General features: G+C 37.3%; 1 protein-coding gene across 1 annotated transcript; it reads right to left on the minus strand.

Annotated features, from left to right (window-relative positions):
* Positions 1 to 6,066: 6,066 nt before the first annotated feature.
* Positions 6,067 to 7,064, minus strand: LOC147004589 (homeobox protein TGIF2LX-like). The gene has a single exon (XM_085837610.1). It carries the CDS (start codon positions 6,978 to 6,980, stop codon positions 6,285 to 6,287), a length of 696 nt encoding a protein of 231 aa, XP_085693736.1. The 5' UTR covers positions 6,981 to 7,064; the 3' UTR covers positions 6,067 to 6,284.
* Between the last annotated feature and the right edge of the window lie 20,757 nt (positions 7,065 to 27,821).

Consider the following 27,821-nt stretch of genomic DNA (forward strand, 5'->3'; position numbering starts at 1 on the left):
TCTACTCAACAGAACTGAATGAACTGACTCTCTCTCTTTTTGATGCTCTTAAATAGCTTTTCTGTTGAGAGTTTGGCATATCCTATATCTTGACTCCCTTTGCCAAATCTTTCTCTGATTTACCACTTTGTCTTCCCTTAAGTTAGACATCATTTGGGGGATTTACAGTGTGTGGATTCCATACAATGGAATTAAAGCTGTATATTAAGGGTGTCTCTGCATTCTAGTCAGATCACACAGACCTAGAAGGTTTTACTGGATTGAAATTCCTCTACAATATGTCATGAAAATATATTTTCCACTAAAATGGAGAATATAACACAATAACAACACTTTTTAGATACACTGACCTATCAAAATTAAACCAAGATGAAATAGTTGAAATAGATCTAAAACAAGCAAAAAGAGTGATGATGTAACTAAAAATTTTCCACCTAGCAAATCTCATGTACAGAAGAATTTCTTACAGAATTCTCTATCTAAGGGACTATTGGCAGCTAACAGTTGGGTCTGTTCACTGGATCATGTAAAATATTGGACAGGTGAACTTATTGGGAATATGGATAAGAGCAGGAAGCAAGGAAGATGATAGAGAAATAGGGATGAAAATGACTAAATTGGTTCATTCTGGTAGGGGTCACATCAGTGCTATCTTGGAGGAGTAGTGCCCCAGAGGAATCTCCACACTGCCAGGACAAGATCACTGGTGAGTGGAACACAACATCAGTTCCAAAAAACCCAGAGTGTCTTGTGTTAGCAGGGACAGGGACAAAGGACACCTGCCCAACCAGAAGCTGGGCTTCCTTCTCGTTGGTGCCACCCCAGAGCCATCTTCGGTGTGATCATAGCTGAAGGCTCCAGAGGACTCTATATGCTGCAGGCACCCTAGCACACCCAGGACCGGGAGATCATTGCAGGAACAGGGACAAAGGACACCTATCTGACCAGTGGCCTGGATTCATTCTGGTCAGCGCCACCACAGCACCATTTCTGTGAAGGGCCCTAGAGGAATCACCAATCAGCATGTACCAGGAGATTACTGGCACCCTAGTACACCAGGGATCTTGAGATGACTGCCAGGAGACAGAGCTGAGACCCAGACACCTGAACACATTCTCAAACAGAGGAGAGTCAGCTACCAGGGAGAGCTCTGACCCCAGGAATCAGGAGGGATCTGAGCTCCAGATTTCTGTGCATCTTCCCTGCAAGAAGAAAGCTTGCCTGCAGAGAGTATTCTGACCACTGGGACTCAGGAGAGAGTTAGTCTCCCAGGAGTGCTAAAGAATCACAGGAGGAACAACCTCCAGTCAGAGACAACGAGAACATCCAACACTAGAGATTACCAGATAACAAAAGGAAAACTAAAGAATCTTAGTAACAGAAACCAAGACCACTGGCCATCATCAGAACCCATTACACCCACAACAGTGAGTCCTGGACAGCCCAACACACCCAAAAAGCAAGACTTGGATTTAAAATCATATCTCATGATGGTGGTAGAAGATTTTAAGAAGGGCATTAATATCTAACTTCAAGAAATACAGGATAACACTGCTAAACAGGTAGAAGTCCTTAAAGAGGAAACACAAAAATCCCTTTAAAAATTACAGAAAAACACATCCAAACAGGTAATAAAATTGAACAAAACCATCCAGGATCTAAAAATGTAAGTAGAAACAATAAAGAAAACCCAAAGGGAAATAACTCTGGAGATAGAAACCCTAGGAAAGAAATCAGGAACCATAGATGGGAACATCAGCCACAGAATACAAGAGATGGAAGAAAGAATCTCAGGTGCAGAAGATTCCATAGAAAACATGAACACAACATTAAAAGAAAAGGCAAAATCCAAAAAGATCATAACTCAAAACATCCTGGAAATCTAGGACACAATTAGAAGACTAAACCTATGGAAAATAGGTATAGATGAGAATGAAGACTTTCAAAGTAAAGAGCCAGTAAATATCTTCAACAAAATTATAGAAGAAAACTTCCCTAACCTAAAGAAAGAGATGACCATGAACATACAAGAAGCATACAGAACTCCAAATAGACTGGAACAGAAAAGAAATTCCTCCCCACACATAATAATCAGAACAACAAATGCACTAAATGAAGATAGAATATTAAAAGCAGTAAGGGAAAAAGGTCAAGTAACATATAAACTCAGAACTATTAGAATTACACCAAACTTCTCACCAGAGACTATGAAAGCCAGAAGAGCCTGGACAGATGTTATACAGACCCTAAGAGAAGACAAATGCCAGCCCAGGCTACTATACCCAGAAAAACTCTCAATTACCATAGAAGGAGAAAACAAGGTATTCCATGTCAAAACTAAATTCACACAATGTCTTTCCAGGAATCCATCCCTTCAGAAGATAATAATGGGAAAACTCCAACACAAAGATGGAAACTACGGTCTAGAAAAAGCAAGAAAGTAATCCTTCAACAAACCTAAAATAAGACAGCCACAGGAACAGAATCCGAACTCTAACAACAAAGATAACAGGAAGCAACAATTACTTTTCCTTAATAGCTCTTAATATCAATAGACTCAATACGCCAATAAAAGACAGACTAACAGACTGGCTACATAAACAGGACCCAACTATTTGCTGCTTACAAGAAACCTGCTTCAGGGAAAAAGAAAGACACTACCTCAGGGTAAAAGGTTAGAAAACAATTTTCTAAGCAAAAGAACCAAAGAAACAAGCTGAAGTAGCCATTCTAGTATCGAATAAAATTGACTTCCAACCCAAAGTTATCAAAAATACATGGAGGGGCACTTAATACTTATCAAAGGTAAAATCTTCCAAGATGAACTCTCAATTCTCAATATCTATGCTCCAAATGCAAGGGAATCCACATTCATTAAAGAAACTATAGTAAAGCTCAAAGCACATATTATACCTCACACAATAATAGTAGGAGTCTTCAACACCACACTCTCATCCATGGACAGATCCTGGAAACAGAAACTAAACAGAGAAACATTGAAACAAACAGAAGTTATTAAAGAAATGCATTTATCAGATATCTACAGAACATTTTATCCTAAAACAAAAGGATATACATTCTTCTCAGCACCTCATGGCACCTTCTTCACAATCAACCTTAAAATTTGTCACAAAACAGGCCTCAACTGATACAGAAATATCGGAATTATCCCATGCATCCTATCAGATCAACATGGACTAAGGCTGATCTTCAATAACAACATAAATAATAGAAAGCCAACATTCAGGTGGAAATTGAACAACACTTGACTCAAGGATACCTTGATCAAGGAAGAAATACAGAAAGAAAATAAAGACATTTTAGAATTTAATGAAAGTGAAACCACAACATACACAAACTTATGGGACACAATAAAACCATTCCTAGAGGAAAACTCATAGCTCTGAGTATCTCCAAAAAGAAATAGAGAGAGCATACACTAGCAGCTTGACAACACACCTAAAAGCTCTAGAACAAAAAGAAGCAAATTCAACTCAGAGGAGTAGAAGGCATGAAATAATCAAACTCAGGGCTGAAATCAAACAAATGGAATAAAAAAGAACTATTCAAAGAATCAACCAAACAAGGAGCTGGTTCTTTGAGAAAACCAACAAGATAGATAAACAGTTAGCCATACTCACTAGAGGGCACGGGGACAGTTTTTTTAATTAACAAAATTAGAAATGAAAAGGTAGACATAACAACAGAATCTGATGAAATCCAAAACACCATCAGATCCTTCTACAAAAGACTATACTCAACAAAACTGGAAAATCTGGATGAAATGGACAAATTTCTAGATTTTGTTACTCGGTATCAAAGTTAAATCAGGATCAGATTAATAACCTGAACAATCCCATATCCTTTAAAGAAATAGAAGAAGTCGTTAATAGTCTTCCAACCAAAAAACAACAACAACAACAAAAAAGCCCAGGATCACATGGTTTTAATGCAGAATTCTATCAGACCTTCAAAGAAGACCTAATTCCAATTCTCCTCAAACTATTCCACAAAATAGAAACAGAAGGTACTTTACCCAATTTATTCTATGAAGCCACATTTACTCTAAACCTTGTAAAGACACAACAAAGATGGAGAATTTCAGACCAATTTCCGTTATAAATATTGAAGCAAAAATTTTCAATAAAATTGTGTGTATACTTCATTCCTTCTTAAAAATGGGAACAAAGTACCCATGGAAGGAGCTACAGAGACAAAGTTCAGAGCTAAGGCAGAATGAAAGACCATCCAGAGACTGCTGGATCCAGTGACCCATCCCATAAACAACCACCAAATCCAGGCACTATTGCATATTCCAGAAAGATTTTGCTGACAGGACCTTGATATAGCTCTCTTGTGTGAGTCTATGCCAATGCCTGGCAAATATAGAAGTGGATGCCCATAGTCATCTATTGGATGGATCACAAGGCTCCTAATGAAGGAGTTAGAAAAAGTACCCAAGGATCTACAGGGGTCTGCATCTCTGTAGAATGAACAAAGATATGAACTAACCAGTACCCCCCCCCCCCCAGCTGTGTCTCTGGTTTCATATGTAGCAGATGATGGCCTAGTAGGCCATCAATGGTAGGAGAGGACCTTGGTATTGCAAAGATCATATTCTCTAGTACAGGGAAATGCCTGGGACAGGAAGCAGGAGTGGGTGGGTTTGGGAGCAGGGTGGTGGGAGTCTATAGGGGGCTTTGGGGATAGCATTTGAAATGTAAATGAAGAAAATACTTAATAAAAAAGAAAGAAAATGGCCCAGTCACTGACAGAAGTGGGGTGTTTGTGCTGTGCCTTCTCCCTAGGGAGCTGGTGAATTTTCCATGAGATATGGACCTACAGTTAGGAGCTGGGGTGAAGTGGGGCACGTGCCTGGGGCTGGTGTAGTCTGTGTGATCGCAATAAGGTCTGCTCTGAAGAGAAAAACAAACAAACAAACAAAAAACAAAAAACAATAATTAAAAGGAAACTTGAATTGCTGTAGTCTATTTCTTGAATGGAAGTTTGAGATTGCTGACCTCCTCCATTTTTACTAACACGGAATCTGAAATTATTCACACTAAACCTGCTTACAAAAAAATGATTTAAAAAGATATAATGAAAATTGAAAATAAAATAAAGATACTGAAAATACACATAGTGAGAACTGTATTAAAACGACCAAAAACACACTGTTTTTTGCTCTTGCTGGAGCAGAAGTGGAGGCCATATAGACCAGATTTTAGCTTTATGACATCAGAGACGATAAATTACAGTTTTCTAAATTAATATGCTTTTGTTCCAATTGAAAATCTGTCTGAGATTGATACAACATAAGAAGCTTCATTCATACATCCATAGTATTATTTTCATGTGGAAAATTTAAATTCTCACCAATCCCTACCTACTCAACCATTTGGAAATCAGAGATAAATGTTAAATAATTAAAACAAACACAATATAAATTACCCGAGTATAGTTTTTGTTTTACTAAAATCATCTAGATTGATTCTCTCCACCCCCCTGCCATAAAGTATCTATAGCTTGTTTGGGGAGAATTTATTTTTACAGATTTCCTGTGATGCAGATAATTAAAACTAACAAAACACATTCTCCAAACTGAGTGAACACACGAAGAATTGGCAGCAGTAACCTGCCAAATTGAAGTTGTCCGTGAAATTACCATGCCAAATGTTTACTAGTATTCACCTTAAGAGATTACTCTTACTCCCCCCCCCCTAAAAATTATGGAATCACTCTACTTTGGCTTTCATACTCATATTCCTACAGAAATGAACTCTAACACAAAATCAACTGTACGAAGTGAAACAAGCACAGAGTTGAAAGCATTTAAAAACTCATGCATTAAAATCTGGCTTGCAGTGTCAAAACACCTGTTTTTGAGCGTTTCCATTCTATTATCTGTACTACTAATAAAGGTAATTATACAAGGAGAGGGAAAGAAGGATGACTTGGTGACCAGGACTCTCTGGGGTGGAAAATTTGAGAATAACTGTGAACATCCTTGTCTGTAGCTTGCATGATGTTTAATAATAAATATATAGGTCTAAAGTCCATGGGAGGAGAATAAAGTTAGAAATTTGTTAAAGTTGAATATCTTGGATAGTAACTTTTTTCAGAAAACATTGATGTAGCCAGCAAAATTGACATGTGATAATGGAAAAGACTTCTAAAGAAGGAGAATAATATGGAACAGAAGATGGCATTACAAAAAAACATTACAAGATGGCATTACAAGCTAATCGGGTTATAAATGAACCTCCCAGAGTTCAAAGAACTGGCTATATGAACTGTTGTTGGGGACCCTGTGGGTTGAGATTTTGCTTCTTCTGCTCCTCCATTTCTGCTGCCCTCTGTACAGCAACATCAACCAACATGTAGAAGTTGCTAAAATCAGGCTTTTTCTCTGGCCATGCAACTTCAGGAGAAGACCAAGGCTCAGTGATTAAAATCTTCTCTTCTTTCTCTATTTTGGCTTCGGAGATAACCTTCTGGTTTGGAGAAGACTCCAGATATGGCACTTTCTCTTCCGACTCTTGACGTTTTGGCAGGGGCAGATCCTGCATATTGGCTTTGTTGTTAAACTGTGCCTTGACCTCCTCAGATGGATTGGAGTGCTGCTTCTGGGCTGCATTGGCAGCCTGGCCTTCATGACTCAAGTTGACTGGTTTGTAAAGAATTTCCCAGCGAAGTTGTTTGCGGACATTTACAAACCAGTTGGATACCTGCAGGTAAGATAAATCTGTATTCTTGGACAGCATTCGTTTGTCTGCTACAGTAGGGTAGGCATTAAAGTGGTGTTCACAGAGCCAGTCACGGAGGATCTTCACAGACTTGTATGGCAGCGTGTTTCCTCTCCGAAGCTCCTGGTTGTCTTGAAACTTCATCTTACAGGCTCTCTCAAGTCTTATCCCGAAAGGGGCGTAGTATTTCATATTGTCCCGGGTTTCTTCCGGACTACCTTCAGCCTCCTCCATGTTCTGGAAGACTGCTTTCAGTGGTTTAGAAACCAGGGATGAACGAAGTAGGAATAAATCTGAGCAGGGAGAGTCAGGGAAGACTTTCACTGACTTCTGAGTTGGATTCTTATCTGTTGCCAGACTGACTGTTGCTAACAACTGAGGCAACTGGCTCTGTGATGTCACAAACTCTCTCTATGCCAAACCCGTGTCCTTCCCACACACACATCCCTACACATTTTGGCTCTACATGGCCTGTTTTACTTTGTTCCATTTTTTTTTCTTTTTAGTCATATATCAATATATTTGTATATGTGTTCTAACTCCATTTTTTTAAATAGCTTTCATAATTTCTCTGCAGGTGTCAACTAAATACTAAGTACATATATTGGAGAATAATATTAGCATATATTAAAGAATAATATTACCATTCATTTAAAAATTCCACTTATTCTTTCTCCACCCCCATGTGTGTGTGTGTGTGTGTGTGTGTGTGTGTGTGTATGTGTGTGTGTGAGTGTATTTCTGCAGGTGTACAAGTGCACATACCATGGGTTCATGTTGTGGTCAGAGGACCTGTGTTGTCTCCTTCTATCATGTGGGTTCTGGTGATTAAACTCAGGTGATCATCCTTGGAAACAAATGCCTATACCCACTAAGCAACCTTTTTTTCAATATCTTTCTTTTTGATGTTTTTATTTTTATCATGTTTTTAATTATTTTGTGTATGAATGTACATTGTAAGTTTAAAAGACTGTGAACATTCTTCTTTAAAATGTTATAATGTTTTTGTCTTATTCTTGTATTCCTTAGCTGCTGCCCTAGTAGCTCATCTAATAGAAGCAATTTCTCTAAAATATTATCTTTAATAAAAGACTGCAGTAAGTATATTTTTTTCTTTTTCCATGTAGTTGGTATATATAGATTATTCTGGTTTCTGCTCAATTAAACTTAAAAGTTTCAAAAAATCCTTTGAGAATTTTATCTAAGTATATTTATGCTGCATGAAATATTAAAAACAAAAACAAAAACAAAAAACAAACAAAAACATGCTAACACCAGTAAGGCACCAGCAGACAGGCAAACCTGTTCTAGGAGTCTGTCAGTTTGAGTGGTTGATCCACCAGGATCTGCCACTTGAGTATTAGGATGCTAGATTGTGTACCCAGCGATTGTGTTACCTATTGATTCTAAACTAAGATTGTGTGGTGTTTTCCTTCATGCACCCACTCAACTGGGTTCCAGAGAAAGTTATGGTGTGTGAACTTGGTGTGTAAGAGTGCACCACAGCCAGCCTTGGGAATTTGGAAGTACAGGGCAGTTGTGGTACTGGCCAGCCTTGGGAACTTAGCTATACAGGAGAAGAAAGCAATTTCAGTACTCTGAGTCAGAGAGTCTGTGGAATTGAAAACAAGTTGGCCTGTCTGCCAGTGCCTAGCCAGTGTTAGCATGGGTTGTTTTTTATATTTCATGAAACAAGTATATACTATATCTTTATAGAATCCACTCCCCAGGTTCTTTCCTCCAATTCCTAACATACATAACACATTTTTCTCCAAAATTTATGTACTCATATTTATAGCTGATTTTAATTACATTGTGTGTGTGTGTGTGTGTGTGTGTGTGTGTGTGTGTGTGTGTGTGTGAGAGAGAGAGAGAGAGAGAGAGAGAGAGAGAGAGAGAGAGAGAGAGAGAGAGAGAGAGAGAGAGAATGTGTACAGACAGTTATGTTCAAGTACTTAAGAGGACAAAGTCATCCTAATTCCTTGGAGCTATAGTTAAAGGCAGTCCTCAGCTGTCTGTCTGATGAACTGGGGTACTGTGAAAGTGCAATACTAAGCATCGAGGCATCTCTCTTGCCCTATGATATACTGTAAGAAAAAGAACAGTTTTAAAGAAGATATGTGCTTTTGGCAAAAGATTGCTCTATTATCTTCTTCTCAATGGTCATGGAATCTTTAATATAGTTTATTTAGAAAAGATAAAGGTGGAAATTATTTATTTATCCATCAAATAAATAGCAATTAGGGAAAAATGAATTAATTACTTTTAACATTAAATATTAAATTGGATATTGGTTTTTTTTTTTCAGGGTGTGCCTTCCTCTCAAAGACTCCATATTTTTTTTTTTTTTTTTGGTTTTTCGAGACAGGGTTTCTGTGTATAACCCTGGCTATCCTGGAACTCACTTTGTAGACCAGGTTGGCCTCGAACTCAGAAATCCACCTGCCTCTGCCTCCTGAGTGCTGGGATTAAAGGCGTGTGCCACCACGCCCGGCTCTGTGTTTTTATTTCCTATATGATATTATGAGTTCTAGATAATGTATGTTTTTATCTTTTTCATTGTTGCTATAATTGAAGACAAAATGATTTAAAAGTTAAATGATATAAGACATATTTATATACATTTCTGGAACATAAATAGGAGAAAATCTGAAGTCAAATACAGCCTTTGGAGCCACATGAAAATGTTGTCAGCATAACTGCATATATTTATGGCAAGTAATGTGTTAGTTCCCCATCTGCAAAAATCACTAGAAAGTAGATTATCCTAATAAAAAAAAGGAGCAGACAATATGGACAATTTAATAAACAAACAGAAAATGCAAAACAATTATTTATATGATCTCTGCAAAAGTAGAACGTCAGAATGCACATATGAGTAGCTTTTGTTTTGGTCCTAAGGATCTATCGGTCCTAAAAGAACAATAGAAGTTGGGGAGGTAGATCAGAAATTGAATATGATAATAAGGCTTACATCTCATAAGAATTCTGGAAAAATACTGTTATCTATGAATAGAACTGCAAATACATATACTACATATGCATATGTGTACATGTATACATACATGTATGCTAGGTCTGCTATTCCTTGGGTCAAAGCAAGCAAGCAAACCACTGGTTGTGTATTCTAATCTGAAATTCCCTTTGCTGGTGTTTACCAGCAAAATAAAGGTGAAAGAAAATTTTCTTGTATAGCCATGCTCCATTTGACCTTCAAAAACATCGTTATTGTTTGGTAGGCTCTTCTAATGTGCATTCTAACAATGCTGGTAGATCTCTACAGCCTAATTTTAGATGTTTTGTGTAGTATGTCAGCTGCTGGATCACCCATGTTATTGATAAGCACTCCTATATATAAGCCTTAATAAATGTTTGTCACATGGTATTTGTGTCTGTTTTCATTGAATTGTCAATCATTCATGGGCTATGCATGCTACTAAACTGAATATACAGGAAATTAATTACCTTTCACAATACACAAAAGCATGGAATTGCTATAAATTTGGGAATGGTTTTCTTCTAGAAAGTCATCCGAGATAGCAGATTCTAAGCAGAAATATTCTTGAAGTTCTATAGGCTAAATGATGTGTAAATATACTCTCCTGGTTATGTTTGTCTTAAAAGCATTTTTTAAGACACAGAAAAATAAAAAATACTGTTCACCTTTTTAACATTCAATGAATTGGTGGTATAGACATATTTAGTACAATTAGAACAGTAAATATAGAAATTATATCAGGAGCACTATGAAGTTATTTGATTTATAAATTTGTATGAATAATTGAAATTGCTTTGCAGGTAAAGGCCATAACTATCTGAGTTTGATGTTTTCTTTATACCTTTCTTTTCTTTTCTTTTTTTCTTTTTGAGTTAGGTATTTTGTTTTCTAGGCTTTTGAGGGAAGATTTTCTGTTATATTGGAATTTTTGGTTGGTTTTGTTAGACAGCATGTAAAGTTGGATATGTAGGGAACAGAATAGGAACAGGATGAACTTTGATGAGGGAAATAATATGAATGCTTTAAAATAAAAGTATAAAAAGAAAAACATTGTTATATTTTAAAATTCCAGCAATTAAATTCAATGGAATTACATGTATTCACAGGGTATGAATCGAAGAACAAAAAGACACAAAAACCCAAGCACAAAATTTGTTTTGGAGGAAAGTGGGGACCAAGTATATATACATACAAAAGGTAACATACTATACCCTTTCTCTACGTGTTCACAGCTGCACAATAGTATGAATTTAATCTTTCATTCTCTTTGGCAAAACAAGTTCCAAATACATTATATGAACTGATGTTTTAAAAGAAAACTGGAATTATTCTAAAAGAGATCAGGAGGAGCTTTACATACTTAAATGACTTGTTTCCAAAAACAGTTATAGAGGACAAAGCTCCAAGAGGTACAGATGCATGTAACTGAGTGATAAACTGTTTACTTCAGATGTCCAAACTTCCAAGAATGATCAAGGGGAATAGAAAGTACATGTATGTATTCAACAAAATTGTCTACTTCCTTTCATTGTGAAATAATGTATAATTAACATTATGCAATGTCAATACCTTGGTCTTGGTGCTATACTTGGTTTCTTGAGGTCGTATAATTGGTGAAAGCTGGAGAATCATTGAGTTAAGTTGAAAATATTCTGCAGAAGAAAATAGTAAATTATAGACATTTGTATACATTTCTGAGTCTTCATGAGACTGATGCAAAGCAACAGGTATATGCTACAGGGAAAAGAAATGCATCATTAAAAAAAAAACATACTGGAATTCCTGTAGTCACTGATCAGTTGAAACTCTAAAATATTGGATGAAGATCACACAGCCCCTTCCCCCATGTCCTGATGCCCAAGGGTAAGGCCCTCCTGGGTAACTTTCCCACTGAGGCTAGTCAAGGCAGCCAGTTGGGGGGATGAATTCTGCAGACAGGCAACAAAAATGTTCTCCCTCTGCTTGAAATTCACACCATTTCCAGCCTGAACCTTTGACCAGGGCATTTGCTCCTATGAAGACCCTACAGTCTAAAGACCTCCCAGATCTGCTACAGTCCACAAGTATCTCAGAAGACCTACTACAAATATTGGGAACCTGCATGGACCAAGCTGCATCTCTGTGACATGTGTTTGGGGACCTAGGTACAGCATGTGGTGAGGCCTAGGTCCAGCCCATGTATGCCCTTTGGTTGGTTCTTCAGTATCTGAGAGTCTCCAAGGGTCCAGGTTACATGATTTTCATCATCTTCTTATCCGCTCTGGGTCACTCAATGCTTCTTAAAGTGTCCCCAGGCTGTAACGTTTGGCTGTGGGTCTCTACATCAGTCAGGTGATAAAGTCTCTCAGACAACATTTAGCACAAAATTGTTAATACTGATGTCACTAATTGATGAAACTTCAATCAATCAATTGGTTCTTTTTTTTTTTATCTTTGACAAACATACATTGTTTTTATTGCCTTTTGTTATGAAAGACTGATAGAAGCATATTACAACCTCTCACTGGGTACTGTACAAACACATCAACAAAAAATGAACATGACATTTAATTATAAGTTTCAAGTTATTAACACTAGTAATTTAACAAATGAGAATTATTCAGATAATTTGCTTTTTCACATAAATTATGGATTTCCATTATCAATCTATTTGAAAAATTTAAACATTTTAAATTTTTTTCTTCATTATTTTTTAATTAGATATTTTCTTCATTTACATTTCCAATGCTACCCCCAAAAGTCCCCAAACCCTCCCCATCCGACCTCATACCCCCCCCCCACTTTTTGGCCCTGGCGTTCCCCTGTACTAAGGCATATAAAGTTTGAAAGACCAATGGGCCTCTCTTTCCAATGATGGCCTACTAAGCCATCTTCTGATACATATGGCGCTAGAGACACGAGCTCCAGGGGTACTGGTTAGTTCATAATGTTGTTCTACCTATAGGGTTGCAGACCCCTTTAGCTCCTTGGGTACTTTCTCTAGCTCCTCCATTGGGGGCCCTGTGATCCATCCATTAGCTGACTGTGAGCATCCACTTATATGTTTGCTAGGCCCCAGCCTAGTCCCACAAGAGACAGCAATATTAGGGTCCTTTCAGCAAACTCTTGGTAGTGTATGCAATGGTGTCATCATTTGGAGGCTGATTATGGGATGGATCCCTAGATATGGCAGTCTATACATGGTCCATGCTTTTGTCTCAGCTCCAAACATTGGCTCTGTAATTCCTTCCATGGGTGATTGTTCCCAATTCTAAGAAGGGGCAAAGTGTCTACACTTTGGGCTTCGTTCCTCTTCAGTTTCATGTGTTTTGCAAATTGTATCTTATATCTCGGGTATACTAAGTTTCTGGGCTAATATCCACTTATCAGTGAGTACATATCATTTTGAGTTCTTTTGTGATTATGTTACCTCACTTAGGATGATGCCCTCCAGGTCCAACCATTTGCCTAGGAATTTCATAAATTTATTCTTTTTAATAGCTGAGTAGTACTCCATTGTGTAAATGTTCCATATTTTTTTATCCATTCCTCTTTTGAGAAGCATCTGGTTATTTCCAGCTTCTGGCTATTATAAATAAGGCTGCTATGGACATAGTGGAGCATGTGTCCTTCTTACCAGTTGAAACATCTTCTGGATATATGCCCAGAAGAGGTATTGCGGGATCCTCCAGTAGTACTATGTCCAATGTTCTGAGGAACCACCAGACTGATTTCCAGAGGGGTTGTACAAGCTTGCAATCCCACCAATAATGGAGGAGTGTTCCTCTTTCTCCACATCCTTGCCAGCATCTTCTGTCACCTGAATTTTTGATATTAGCCATTCTGACTGGTGTGAGATGGAATCTCAGGGTTGTTTTGATTTGCATTTCTCTGATGATTAAAGATGCTGAACAATTTTTTCAGGGGCTCCTCAGCCATTTGGTATTCCTCAGGTGAGAATTCTTTGTTTAGCTCGGAGCTGCATTTTTAATGGGGTTATTTGATTTTCTGGAGTCCACCTTCTTGAGTTCTTTATATATAGTGGATATTAGTCCCCTATCTGATTTAGGATAGGTAAAGATCCTTTCCCAATCTGTTGGTGGCCTTTTTGTCTTATTGACAGAGTCTTTTACCTTGCAGAAGCTTTGAAGTTTCATTAGGTCCCATTTGTTAATTCTCGATCTTACAGCACAAGCCGTTGCTCTTCTATTCAGGAATATTTCCCCTATGCCCCTATCTTTGTGGCTTTTCCCCACTTTCTCCTCTATAAGTTTCAGTGTCTCTGGTTTTATGTGGAGTTCCTTGATCCACTTAGATTTGACCTTAGTATAAGGAGATAGGAATGGATGGATTTGCGTTCTTCTACATGATAACCACCAGTTGTGCCAGCACCATTTGTTGAAAATGCTGTCTTTCTTACACTGGTTGGTTTTAGCTCCCTTGTCGAAGATCAAGTGACCATAGGTATGTGGGTTCATTTCTGGGTCTTCAATTCTATTGCATTGATCTACTTGTCTGTCACTATACCAGTACCATGCAGTTTTTATCACAATTACTCTGTAGTAAAGCTTTAGGTCAGGCATGGTAATTCCACCAGAGGTTCTTTTATCCTTGAGAAGAGTTTTTGCTACCATAGGTTTTTTGTTATTCCAGATGAAATTGCAGATTACTCTTTCTAATTCGTTGAAGAATTGAGTTGGAATTTTGGTGGGGATTGCATTGAATCTGTAGATTGCTTTTGGCAAGAGCGCCATTTTTACAATATTGATCCTGCCAAAACATGAGCATGGGAGATCTTTCCATCTTCTGAGGTCTTCTTTAATTTCTTTCTTCAGAGACATCAGTTCTTATCATACAGATCTTTAACTTCCTTAGAGTCACGCCAAGATATTTTATATTATTTGTGACTATTGAAAAGGGTGTTGTTTCCCTAATTTCTTTCTCAGAATGTTTATTCTCTGTGTAGAGAAAGGCCATTGACTTGCTTGAATTAATTTTATATCCAGCTACTTAATTGAAACTGTTTATCCATTTTAGGAGTTCTCTGGTGAAATTCTCAGGGTCACTTATATATAGTATCATATCATCTGCAAAAAGTGATATTTTGACTTCATCTCTTCCAACTTGTATCCTCTTGATCTCCTTTTATTGTTGAATTGCTCTGGCTAGGACTTCAAGTACAATGTTGAATACGTAGGGAGAAAGTGGGCAACTTTGTCTAGTCCCTGATTTTAGTGGGATTGCTTCCAGCTTCTCACCATTTACTTTGATGTTGGCTATGGGTTTGCTGTAGATTGCTTTTATCATGTTTAGGTATGGGCCTTGAATTCCTGATCTTTCCAAGACTTTTATCATGAATGGGTGCTGGATCTTGTCGAATGCTTTTTCTGTGTCTAAGGAGATGATCATGTGGTTTTTGTCTTTGAGTTGTTTATATAATGGATTACGTTGATGGATTTCTGTATATTAAACCATCCCTGCATCCCTGGAATAAAACCTACATGGTCAGGATGGATAATTGCTTTAATGTGTTCTTGGATTCGGATAGTGTGAATTTTATTAAGTATTTTTGCATCGATATTCATAAGGGAAAATGGTCTGAAGTTCTCTATCTTTGTTCGATCTTTCTGTGGTTTAGGTATCAGTGTAATTGTGGCTTCATAGATCGAGTTGGGTAGAGTTCCTTCTACTTCAATTTTATGGAATAGTTTGTGCAGAACTGGAATTAGATCTTCTTTGAAGGTCTGATATAACTCGAAACTAAACCAATGTGGTCCTGGGCTTTTTTTTTTTTTGTCTGGGAGACTATTAATGACTGCTTCTATTTCTTTAGAGGATATGGGACAGTTTAGATTGTTAACTTGATCCTGATTTAACTTTGGTACCTGGTATCTGTCTAGAAAATTGTCCATTTCATCCAGGGTTTCCAGTTTTGTTGAATATAGCCTTTTGTAGAAGGATCTAATGGTGTTTTGGATTTCTTCAAGATCTGTTGTTATTTCTATCTTTTCATTTCTGATTCTGTTAATTAGGACGTTGTCCCTGTGCCCTCTAGTGAGTCTAGCTAAGTGTTTATCTATCTTGTTGATTTTCTCAAAGAAGCAGCTTCTGGTTTACTTGATTCTTTGAATAGTTCTTTTTGTTTCCACTTTGTTAATTTCGCCCCTGAGTTTGATTATTTCCTGCCTTCTACTCCTCTTGGGTGAATTTTCTTCCTTTTTTTTCTAGAGATTTTAGGTGTGTTTTCAAGCTGCTAGTGTGTGCTCTCTCTAGTTTCTTTTTGGAGGCACTCAGAGCTATGAGTTTCCCTCTTAGAAATGCTTTCATTGTGTCCCATAGGTTTTGGTATGTTGTGGCTTCATTTTCATTAAACTCTAAAAAGTCTTTAATTTTTTTCTTTATTCATTCCTTGGCCGAGGTATCATTGAGAAGTGTGTTGTTCAGTTTCCACGTGAATGTTGGCTTTCCATTATTTATATTGTTATTGAAGATCAGCCTTAGTCCATGGTGATCTGATAGGATCCATGGGACCATTTCAGTATTTTTGTATCTTTTGAAGCCTATTTTGTGACCAATTATATGGTCAATTTTGGAGAAGGACCCGTGAGCTGCTGAGAAGAAGGTATATCCTTTTGTTTTAGGATAAAATGTTCTGTAGATATCTGTTAAGTCCATTTGTTTCATCACTTCTGTTAGGTTCACTGTGTCTCTGTTTAGTTTCTGTTTCCATGATCTGTCCATTGATAAAAGTGTTGTGTTGAAGTCTCCCACTATTATTGTGTGAGGTACAATGTGTTCTTTGAGCTTTACTAAAGTGTCTTTAATGAATGTGGCTGCCCGTGCATTTGGAGCATAGATATTCAGAATTGAGATTTCCTCTAAGAAGATTTTACCTTTGATGAGAATGAAGTGTCCCTCCTTGTCTTTTTTAATAACTTTGGGTTGGAAGTCGATTTTATTCGATATTAGAATGACTACTCCAGATGGTTTCTTCAGACCATTTTCTTGGAAAATTGTTTTCCAGCCTTACACTCTGATGTAGTGTCTGTCTTTTTCCCTGAGATGGGTTTCCTGTAAACAGCAGAATGTTGGGTCCTGTTTGTGTAGCAAGTCTGTTAGTCTATGTCTTTTTATTGGGGAATTGAGGCCATTGATATTAAAGAGATGTTAAGGAAAAGTAATTGTTGCTTCCTTTTATTTTTGTTGTTAGAGTTGGCATTCTGTTGTTGTGGCTGTCTTCTTTTTGGTTTGTTGAGGGATTACTTTCTTGCTTTTTCTAGGGTGTGATTTCTGTCCTTGTATTGTTTTTTTTTTTTTTCTCTGTTATTATCATTTGAAGGGCTGGATTCGTGGAAAGATGATGTGTGAATTTGGTTTTGTCATGGAATACTTCGGTTTCTCCATCTATGGTAATTGAGAGTTTGGCTGGGTATAGTAGCCTGGCCTGGCATTTGTGTTATTTTAGGGTTTGTATAACATCTGTCCAGGCTCTTCTGGCTTTCATAGTCTCTGGTGAAAAGTCTGGTGTAATTCTTATAGGCCTGCCTTATATGTTACTTGACCTTTCTCCCTTACTGCTTTTAATGTTCTCTCTTTATTTAGTGCATTTGTTGTTCTGATTATTATGTGTCAAGAGGAATTTCTGTTCTGGTCCAGTCTATTTGGAGTTCTGTAGGCTTCTTGTATGTTCATGGGCATCTCTTTCTTTAGGTTTGGGAAGTTTTCTTCTATAATTTTGTTGAAGATATTTGCTGGCCCTTTAAGTTGAAAATCTTCATTCTCATCTACTCTTATTATCCGTAGGTTTGGTCTTCTCATTGTGTTCTGGATTACCTGGATGTTTTGAGTCAGGTTCTTTTTGTGTTTTGTATTTTCTTTGATTGTTGTGCCAATGTTCTTTATGGAATCTTCTGCACCTGAGATTCTCTCTTCCATCTCTTGTTTCTTTTGCTGATGCTCACATCTACACTTTCAGATTTCTTTCCTAGGGTTTCTATCTCCAGCAGTACCTCACTTTGGGTTTTCTTTATTGTGTCTACTTCCCTTTTTAGGTCTTGGATGTTTTTATTCAATTCCATCACCTGTTTGGACTTGTTTTCCTGCAATTATTTAAGGGAATTTTATATTTCCTCTTTAAGGTCTTCTACCTGTTTAGCTGTGTTCTCCTGTATTTCTTTAAGTGAGTTATTAACGTCCTTCTTCATGTTCTCTACTGTCATCCTGAGATATGCTTTTAAATCTGGGTCTAGCTTTTCGGCTGTGTTGGGGTGCCCAGGACTACGTGGGGTAGTAGTGCTGCATTCTGATGATGGTGAGTGGTCTTGATTTCTATTAGTAGAATTCTTACGTTTGACTTTCGCCATCTGGTAACCTCTGGAACTAGTTGTTATAGTTGTCTCTGGTTAGAGCTTGTTCCTCAGGTGATTATGTTAGCCTCTATTTGCTGACCTGGAAGACTAGTTCTCTCCTTAGTTTCAGTGGTCAGAGTATTCTCTGCAGGCAAGCTCTCCTCTTGCAGGGAAGGTGCCCAGATATCTGGTGTTCGAAATTGAGTCCTGGCAGAAGTTGTTTTCCATTCACCAGAGGGTTTTTTTTTCCATTTTTTAAAATTAGGTATTTAGCTCGTTTCCATTTCCAATGGTATACCAAAAGTCCCCCATACCTACCCCCCCATACTCCCCTACCCACCCACTCCCTGTTTTTGCCCTGGCATTCCCCTGTACTGGGGCATATAAAGTTTGCAAGTCCAATGGGCCTCTCTTTCTAGTGATGGCCCATTAGGCCATCTTTTGATACATATGCAGCTAGAGGCAAGAGCTCTGGGGTACTGGTTACCCAAGATATAAGATACTATTTGCTAAACACATTAAACTCAAGAGAATGAAGACCAAAGTGTTGATACTTTGCCCCTTTTTAGAATAGGGAACAAAACACCCATGGAAGGAGTTTCAGAGACAAAATTTGGAAGTGTGATGAAAGGTTGGACCATCTAGTGATTGCCATATCCAGAGATCCATCCCATGATCAGCCTCCAAACGCTGACACCATTGCATGCACCAGAGGTCTTAAGATCCCGTGGAGGGTCTTGTGAGGATCTTGTGGGTGTCCAAAAACTCCGTGCACAAGGAACCCCTGTGCTGGTGTGGATCGGAAGAGACTTGTGACCTTGGTCAGGCCAGGTTTTCTGCTTCCATAATTTATGCAGTCTCAGGTCCCACACAATTGGATTGGAGCAGACGCTGTGTTCCACTCACCAGAGGTCTTAAGTTCCTGTGGGGGATCCTGTGGGGGTCCTTGCGGATGTCTGGAGAATCCTCATGCAAGGAACCCTGGTGCTGGCGTGGACTGGAAGGCACTTGTGCCCCTGATCAGGCTGGGTTTTCTGCTTCCCTAATTAATGCAGTCTTGGGTCCCACACGATTGGATTGGAGCAGAAGCTATGTTCCACTCACCAGAGGTCTTAAGATCCTGTGGGGGATCCTATCTGGGTCATTGAGGGGGTCCAGAGACTCTGCGGGCAAGGAACCCTGGTTCTGGCATGGACCGGAAGGGACTTGTCAACATGAATCTTTTCTAAAACGAATGCCTTACAGGCTAATAACCCACTGAAAGAAATACAGGAAGCCACATGTAAACAGGTAGAAGCCCTTAAAGAGAAAACAAATAAACCCCTTAAAGAAATATAGGAAAACACAAACAGGTGAAAAAATTGCATAAAGCAGCCCAATACCTAAAAGTGCATGTAGAAACAATTAGGAAAACAAAAATGGAGGTAAACCTGAGAATGGAAAACCGAGGAAATTGTTTAGGAATTACAGCTGTAAGTATCAAAAACAGAATAAAAGAAATAGAAGAGAGAATCCCAGGCATAGAAGTTACTGTAGAAGAGATTGTCACAACTGTCAAAGAAAATTCAAAGCATAAAAAGTTTCTATCCCAAAGCATCCAGGAAATTCAGGACACAATGAAATGACCAAATACAATAATAAAGGAAATAGAGGAGAATGAACATTCTCAGCTCAAAGGACATGAAAATATCTTCAACAAAATCATAGAATAAAACTTCACCAACCTAAAGAAAGAGATGACCATAATGGTACAAGAAGACTATCAAACACCAAATAAATAGGACCAGAAAATAAAATCCTCTTGTCACGTAATAATCAAAACACTAAACACACAGAACAAAGAAAGATTATTATATACTGCAATGAAAAATGGCCAAGTAACATACAAAGGTAGACCTATCACAATTACACCAGACTTTTCAACAGAAACTACAAAAGACAGAAGAGCCTGATCAGAGGTCATGTAGACTATAAGAGAGCACAAATACCATCCCAGGATGCTGTACAGAGCAAAAATCTCAATCAATATAGATAGAGAAAACAAACTAATCCAGGACAAAACTATATTCAAACAGTATGTATCTACTAACCAGCCCTACAGAGGATCCTAGAAGGAAAACTCCAACACAAGGAAGGTATCTATACCAAAGAAAAGACAATATATTAAGCATTTCACAACAAAACCAGAAGGAGACAACCACAAGCATATAAACCCACCTACAAAAACAAACATATCAGGAACCAATAGTCATCTGTCTTTAATATTTCTCAATATTAAGAAACTCAATTCACTTATAAAAAGACATAAGCTAACAGACTGGATATGCAAACAAGAACCAGCATTTTGATGCATACAACAACAAAAAAAAAGAAAAGAAAAGAAAGGAAAAGAAGAGAAAAGAAACCACCTCAATAACAAAGAAAGATAATATATCAGTGTAAGATGATGTAAAAAGGTCTTCCAAGCAGACAGTCCTGGCAAACAGGCTGGAGTTGTTGTCCTAATACCCAATAAAATAGAATTTCAACCAAAATTTATTAAGCATGATGAGGAAGTACACTTCATATTCATCAAAGGAAAAATCCACTAAGAGAAACTCTCAATTCTGAACATCTACACCCCAAATTCAGGGGCAACCACATCCATAAAAAACATTACTAAAGCTAAAAAACACACATTGAACCCCACACAATAATAGTGGAAGATTTCAACACCCCACTCTCACCAAAGGACAGGTCATGGAAACACAAACAAAACAGAAATACAATGAAAATAATAGTGGTTATGAACCAAATAGATATAAAAGGTATCTATAGAACATTTACCCTTATAAAAAGGATGCACCTTCTTCTCAGCACCTCATGGTAGCTTCTCCAAAATTGACCATAAAATTGGTCACAAAACAACCCTCCACCAATACAAGAAGATTAAGATAACCCCATATATCTTTTCAGACCACCATGACCTAATTATGGTCTTCAAGAACAGCAAAAATTACAGAAAGCCCACATACACATGGAAATTGAACAACTCCCTACACAATAATAACTTGTTCAGAGAAGAAATAATGAAAGAAATTAAAGACTTCCTGGAATTTAGTGAAAATGTTGATACATTATACCCAATCTTATGGGACACAATGAAAGCAGTGCTAAGGGGAAAATTCATAGCACTAAATGCCCTGGAAAAGAAAATACAGATATCTTACACTAGCAATTTAACACAACACCTGAGAGTTATAGAACAAAAAGAAGCAAACACACCCAACAGGTATAGACAGCAGGGCCAAAATCAACCAAATAGAAACAAAAGGAACAAAACAAAGATTCAACAAAACCAAAAGCTGGTTCTTTGAGAGAAACAGCAAGATAGATAAACCACTAGCCAACCTAAGTAAAGGAGTAAGAGGTAGTATCCAAATTAACAAATTCAGAAAAGAAATAAGATATGTAAGAACAGAAAGTGAGGAAATTCAAAACTCTTCAGATCCTACTACAAAAGCCTATACTCAACAAAACTAGAAAGTCTAGATGAAATAAATGGATTCCTGGACTGATACCACAGACCGAAGTTAAATTAAGAGCAGATAAACAATTTAAGCAGGCCCATATCTCATAAATGAATAAAAAGAGTCATTTAAAAACTTGCAAACAACGACAACAACAAACAAACAAAAACAAAAATGCCCAGGGCCAGATGGATTTAGTACAGAGTTCTACCAGACCTTCAAAGAAAACCTGATACCAATATTCCTCAGAGATTGTGAAAAAAACTTCACTAACCCCATATCAGATAGAGGAATAGTACCCAAAATATATAAAGAACTCAAAAAGCTAACCATGAAAAGAACAAATAAACCAATCAAAAAATGGGGTATAGAACTAAACTGGGAATTCACAACAGAGGAATCTTGTATGTCAGAGAAACACCTAAAGAAATGTTTAAAGTCCTTAATGATCAGATAATTGCAAATCAAGGCCCTGAGATACCACGTTACACCAATCAGAATGGTTAAGATCAAAACCTCAGATGACAACACATGTTAGCAAGGATGAAGACAAAGAAGAACACTCCTCCATTGCTGGTGGGACTGCAAACTAATACAATCATTCTGGAAATAAATCTGGAGTTTCCTCAGAAAATTGGAAATATATCTACCTGAAGACCCAGCAATATCTCTCTTTAGAATATACCCAAATGATACTCCACCATACCACAGTGGCAATGCTACACTATGTTCATAGTGGCCCTGTTTGTGATAGCCAGAAACTGGAATCAATCCAGATGTCCCAAGACAGAAAAATGAATACAAAACATGTGGTTCATTTACACAATGGACTACTACTCAGCTATTAAGAACAAGAGCATCCTTAGTTTTGCAGACAAATGGATGGAACTAGAAAATGTCAACTTGAGTGAGGTAACTCAGATCCAAAATGACATGCATGATGGTATGTACTCACTAATATGTGGATATCAGAAAAAAAATTCAGAATACCCAAGATACAGTCCACAGAACTCAAAAAGTTCAATAAGGTGAAATGCCCAAGTGAGGATTCCTTAGTCCTACTTGGCAGGGAAAAGCAAACAATCACAAGGAGGGAGGAAGGGTCCTGGGAGTGAATGCATATGGAGTGGGGGAATGGGAAAAGGGGAACCTGATCTGGTATTGGATGAGGGAAAAGAACTGAAGCCCTAAGGGCCAACAGAAAGAACAGAAACAGGGAACCTTGGGAGGTTGGACATTGCGAGGGCAGGGGAGGGGGGGACTCTCCAGAATACACCAGAGACCTGGGATGTTAGAGGATATTAGATAAAATGCCAGACAGTAAGGAGAGGGAACTTATACAGTCCTACTCCAGCAGAAGTACAGGGCATTGAGTGAAGGAGGGTGTTGCCATCCCACAGTCAAAACTCTGACCCATAATTGTTCCTGTCTGAAAGAACTTCATAGAAGGAAATGAAGAGGAACCCGAGGAAAAGAAGGTCCAGGAACAGGCCCAAAGTGGGATACAGCTCAAGGTAAGGTCCTAAGGCTGGAGACTATTGCTGAGGCTATGGAGTGCTAACAAAAAGAGTCCCATCATGACTGCCCTTTGGAAGACCCAACAAGCAGTTGAAAGATTCAGATACAGATATTTGCACCGAACCAATGGATAGAATCTGTTGACCCCTGTAGTTGAATTAGGGAAAAGCTGGAAAAAGGTGAGGAGGATTGCTACTCTGTATGTGGACCAACAGTCTCAATTAGCCTGGACCCCCAAAATCTCTGAAACACTATACCACCAACCAGGCAACCTATACCAGCTGATATGTGTCCACCCCCCAACTCATATATAGCAGATGACTGCAAGTCTTTGTTCATTCAGATAAGATGCAACTAGCTCTCATGAGACTGGAGTCCTCAGGAAGTTTAGAGGGCTGGTGGGGTGGGTGTGGGAACATCCTAGTGGAGACAGGGGTGGAGGCAGGGAGGAGGTATGGGATGTGGAACAGTTAGAGGATGGACCAGGAGGGGAATAAAATCTGGAGTGTAGATAAATAAATAAATACAAGATTTAAAAAATAGTTCTGTTGTTTTATTAATTGCAGTGGATTCTTAATCTTGAAAATATTAATCTGCATTAATAAAGACACTGAAATGTATTTCAAATTCACTCTGAAATTTCACATGCCAGGCCTTCATGTTATGCACTGCCCTCAATGTTTTTTCTTTCAAGCTCTTACAGAACAGTTCATCAAGCAGTGATTTCTCAATGGACTTTCTTAAATAAAGTTCCAAGGTACTTACACATTCCTTCCCTAAACTACATGGCCGGATCTGTCCCAGCAAAGCATACTTCTGTTAACAACTTTCTTTAGTTAGGGTTACTATTGCTGTGATGAAATGCCATGACCAAAGGGAAGGTGGGGAGGAAAGTATGTACTTCCCTCACAGTTCCATATTCTAGCTTATTTTCAAAAGTGGTAAGGTCAGTAACTCACACAGGGCAGAATCCTGGAATTAGAAGCTGATACAGAGCCCATGGAGGAGAGCTGCTTACTTGTCTGTTCATTGTGGTTTGCTTAGCCTCCTATCTTATGAACCCAGGATCACCAGATCAGGTATGGCAAAACTTACAATGGGTTCAGCTCTCCCCTATCAATTACTAAGTAGGAAAATGTCCTCTAACATGGCCTCAGTCCTATCTTATGGAAACATTTTCTTAATTGAGATCCCTCCTCTTAAGTGACTTTAACTTGTAATACAAATAATCGCCAAATGATACCAATTGCTATCAACGCTCCATTAACATTAGAGAAAAAAATATGAACAAAGGCGTTATCAAGGCAATTATTGGTATGGATGCAAGTGGACAGAAAATAAGAAAAATAGTAGAGAATAGGAAAAGAAGAACCATACGACTTAGAAGAATTTATGAAAAAGTGAGTAAAAACAGGAATCACGAAAGAATGGAAGAGATCTTAAGATTTGGCTAGAGTGATATAAGAATGAAAACAAACAAAATAAACAGCCATCAAAATACCAAAAATTGTTGAAAATAAAGAAGTATAAAAGGGGATAATATTATTAATAAGAAGACTTCATAACATATACAAAAGGTGGTAGACTTAAAAAATTAAAAAAGGAAAAAATAAGGGAGAAATAAAAGTAATGAGAAGACAAGAATAAATATTATATATTAAAACTGGATATGATAGCACACACCTCTATTTTCAATACTCAAGAAGAAGATATTGGGAGACTCCAAGTCTCTTACTACATTGTGTCCATTGAAAGAGAGCATCAGAAGACAGAAATAAAAATAAATACAGAGATGTAGAGATGGATCAGAGATTAAGAGGACCTGAAGCTTCTTTGGAGAACCTAGGTGCAGTGTATACTACCAACATGGCATGTTACAGCAGTCTATAAGTCCAACCCTGGTAACACACTTGATGTACACACACACACATGTAAGCAAATTACTCATACAGCAAGCATACAAAATTTAAATAAAAGCAATTACAATATAAAAACAAATCAAAGAACTTTTGGAAAGCAAGTTGATTAAAAGTAAATAATGAGAAATAAGAAAACAAAAACAAGTTTAAAATTTTATACAATTATATAAAATATTGTGAAATTTCCATATGTTACTAAATTATACAGTCTGATACAAGTGTCTTTATAGAGGAGCTAGTAATTAAATAAGAATGAAGTTTAAATATTCCAAATATTTTTACAATGGAGAGAGCATCAGAAAAGTCCTTTAAAATTTTTTGCCAGTTACTACTCTGAATATTTTCCTGCTATTGCATAGCTTTTAGTATGTTATAAATTTCAGCAAAATATATACAAATATTTTAGAACTATTTTTTCTTTGAAATACTACTATAGACAATTCCCTGTCATTGTAGCATGAGTGGATCATAACACAGTGATGAACTCTGAGTTATGAATACTGCGTGAGGGTTGTTACATTAAAAAATAAAAATAAAAAACACATTTGTTTATAGATGCTTTTCAAAAAGCAAGAACAGATTTGAATTATCTGTCTTATGCTCTCTGTGTCTTCTTTCTGTCTTTCTATCTTTTGCATGACTATGCCTCTCTAAAAGTTATCTTGTCTATCTGCTTATGTCTTCCCTAAGTACATGTGCCCGTTGAATGAACTGTGTATGAGTGGTACTTCTATGGATGGTGTGTGTCAGAAATGGTTAGTGTATGTCCTTAACAAAGAAATTCACTATAAAACAAAGTAGAAAACCTCACTTAGAAAAAGAATTCCTGATGTCACTGACTATAGCTTATTCCAACTAAATCAGATAATAAATTTTATTGCTTATTTACCAATAATCATAAATGGCCGCTTTCAACATTTTATAGTAGACTTTTAAAATCTGATTAAAGATTTTATTTAAATATTGTTTATTTTATTTATTTTTATCAAATTGAATTTTGTTTTTCTAAAAGCAATAAAAGATTTGAATTCTTTGCTTCATGCTCTCCATGTCTTATGTTACTTTTACTTTTACTATCTCTTGAATGATTGTGAATCTGTGCCTCAGTGAACACTATTTTGTTTGTCTCTATGTGTCTGTCCAGGAGTATATATATATATATATATATATATATATATATATATATATATATTAATTTAATGAAAATACAAATTTTAAAGAAAGGTTTTATAAAATGTATTTAAACATTTTTTTGTATTTTATCATTTTTATACATTTTCTATTTTAAATAACAATTTAAATTATATTCTTCACCATAATAGTTGCACTGAATATAAGGATTTCATAAAATATTTCTAGATAAACTTATTTTATTGGAATTTATCATATCAACTGATATGATATTTATCCAATAGTATATATCTAATAAGTATAAATAAACAATTGTTTTTTTTTTTAAATTCTTTCCAACAAAATTTGTTGTCAATGATAAACATTTAAAATTTTTGAAAGGTAGAAAATAACACTTTTAAAAACCATTCACTTTTCTTTTTTATTGAAAATATATTCTTTTCTTATATATTTTAACTAATTTCCCTTCCACTACTCCCAGATCCTCCCTCACCAGTCTTATCCATAAGATCTATGCTCACTCCATCTGTCTTTAAAAAGTAGCAGGACTCGAAGGTAAAAGGCCTCATATCAAGACAAGACAAGGCCAACCAATAAGAGGCAAAGATTCCCAAGAGCAGGCAAAAGAACAAGAGATACACCTGTTCCAACAGTTAGGAGTCTCACAAGAACACCAAGCTAATAGTCATAAAATATTTTTGCTGAAGACTCAGTATAGATCCATGTAAGCTGCATGCTCAACCTCTGCTTTTCTGTCCACTCATGTACTCTGCATAGTTGATTGTATAGATTATATTCTACTGGTCTCCTCCAACCCCTATGACTCCTTCAATCTTCCCTCCCCCTTTTCTGAGATTCCAGGGGAAGAATGAGAGGAGATTTTCAATTTAGACTCTCAGTATAATGTCTTACTCTGGGTTCCTGTACTCGGTCCCTTGTGCTAGCAGAGGATACCTTTCTCATAAGGACTGGAAAAGGCACCAATCGTTGAATATAACATAAAAATCTTTAGGTATCATTTCATTGATTTTTTAAATTATTTTTTTTAACTTTTTTGGCCAGTCATCATTGGTTCCACTCTAGGTCTTCAGGCTATCTAATCTCTGGTTACTGTCCATCAGGCAGTGTAGGGTATGACCTCCTGCTTGTGGCATGAGCCTCAAGTTAAACCAGACATTGATTGGTCACTTTCACAAGTTATGCTACACTATTTCCCCAGCACTTCTTGTAGGCAGAACAGATTATTGTCTGAAGGTTTTGTGTTTGGGTTGGTGTCCAGATTTCTTTTTTGATAACCTGTAGAGTAGCATCTCTCCCTAAAGAGACTAAAACACGGGTATGAAGGCTCCTTGCTGGCAGCAACTCATACTCTCTACATTCGATGATCTGTGTGGTTCCTGTCCTTAGCAGTAATTTTCAGATTGATTTGCTGTTCTAGTAGGAGCTTGGGTTGTTTGACGATGTCCGTATGACCCCCTGCACCCCCCCACCCCCGCTACGAGCCAATAATCAGACTCAATGCACCACACCCTAACATGGGGTGATTTTTCTGGCTATAAAACTCACCAGTTCAGACTGTATCCTCTATTACTCAGAATCTTCTCTAGGATCACCCTCAAAGATTGCAGTAAGTTTCCAATACATTATGTTTCCATAGTGGCCCTAATAAACAG

The sequence above is a fragment of the Mus caroli genome, unplaced genomic scaffold (assembly GCF_978045245.1).
Source record: "Mus caroli unplaced genomic scaffold, Mus_caroli_1 scaffold_5, whole genome shotgun sequence".
In the NCBI taxonomy this organism is placed as follows: Eukaryota; Metazoa; Chordata; class Mammalia; order Rodentia; family Muridae; genus Mus; species Mus caroli.

Coding starts and splice junctions, on each gene's coding strand:
- LOC147004589 (XM_085837610.1), bottom strand. CDS start 6,980: ATGGAGGAGGCTGAAGGTAGTCCGGAAGAAACCCGGGACAATATGAAA.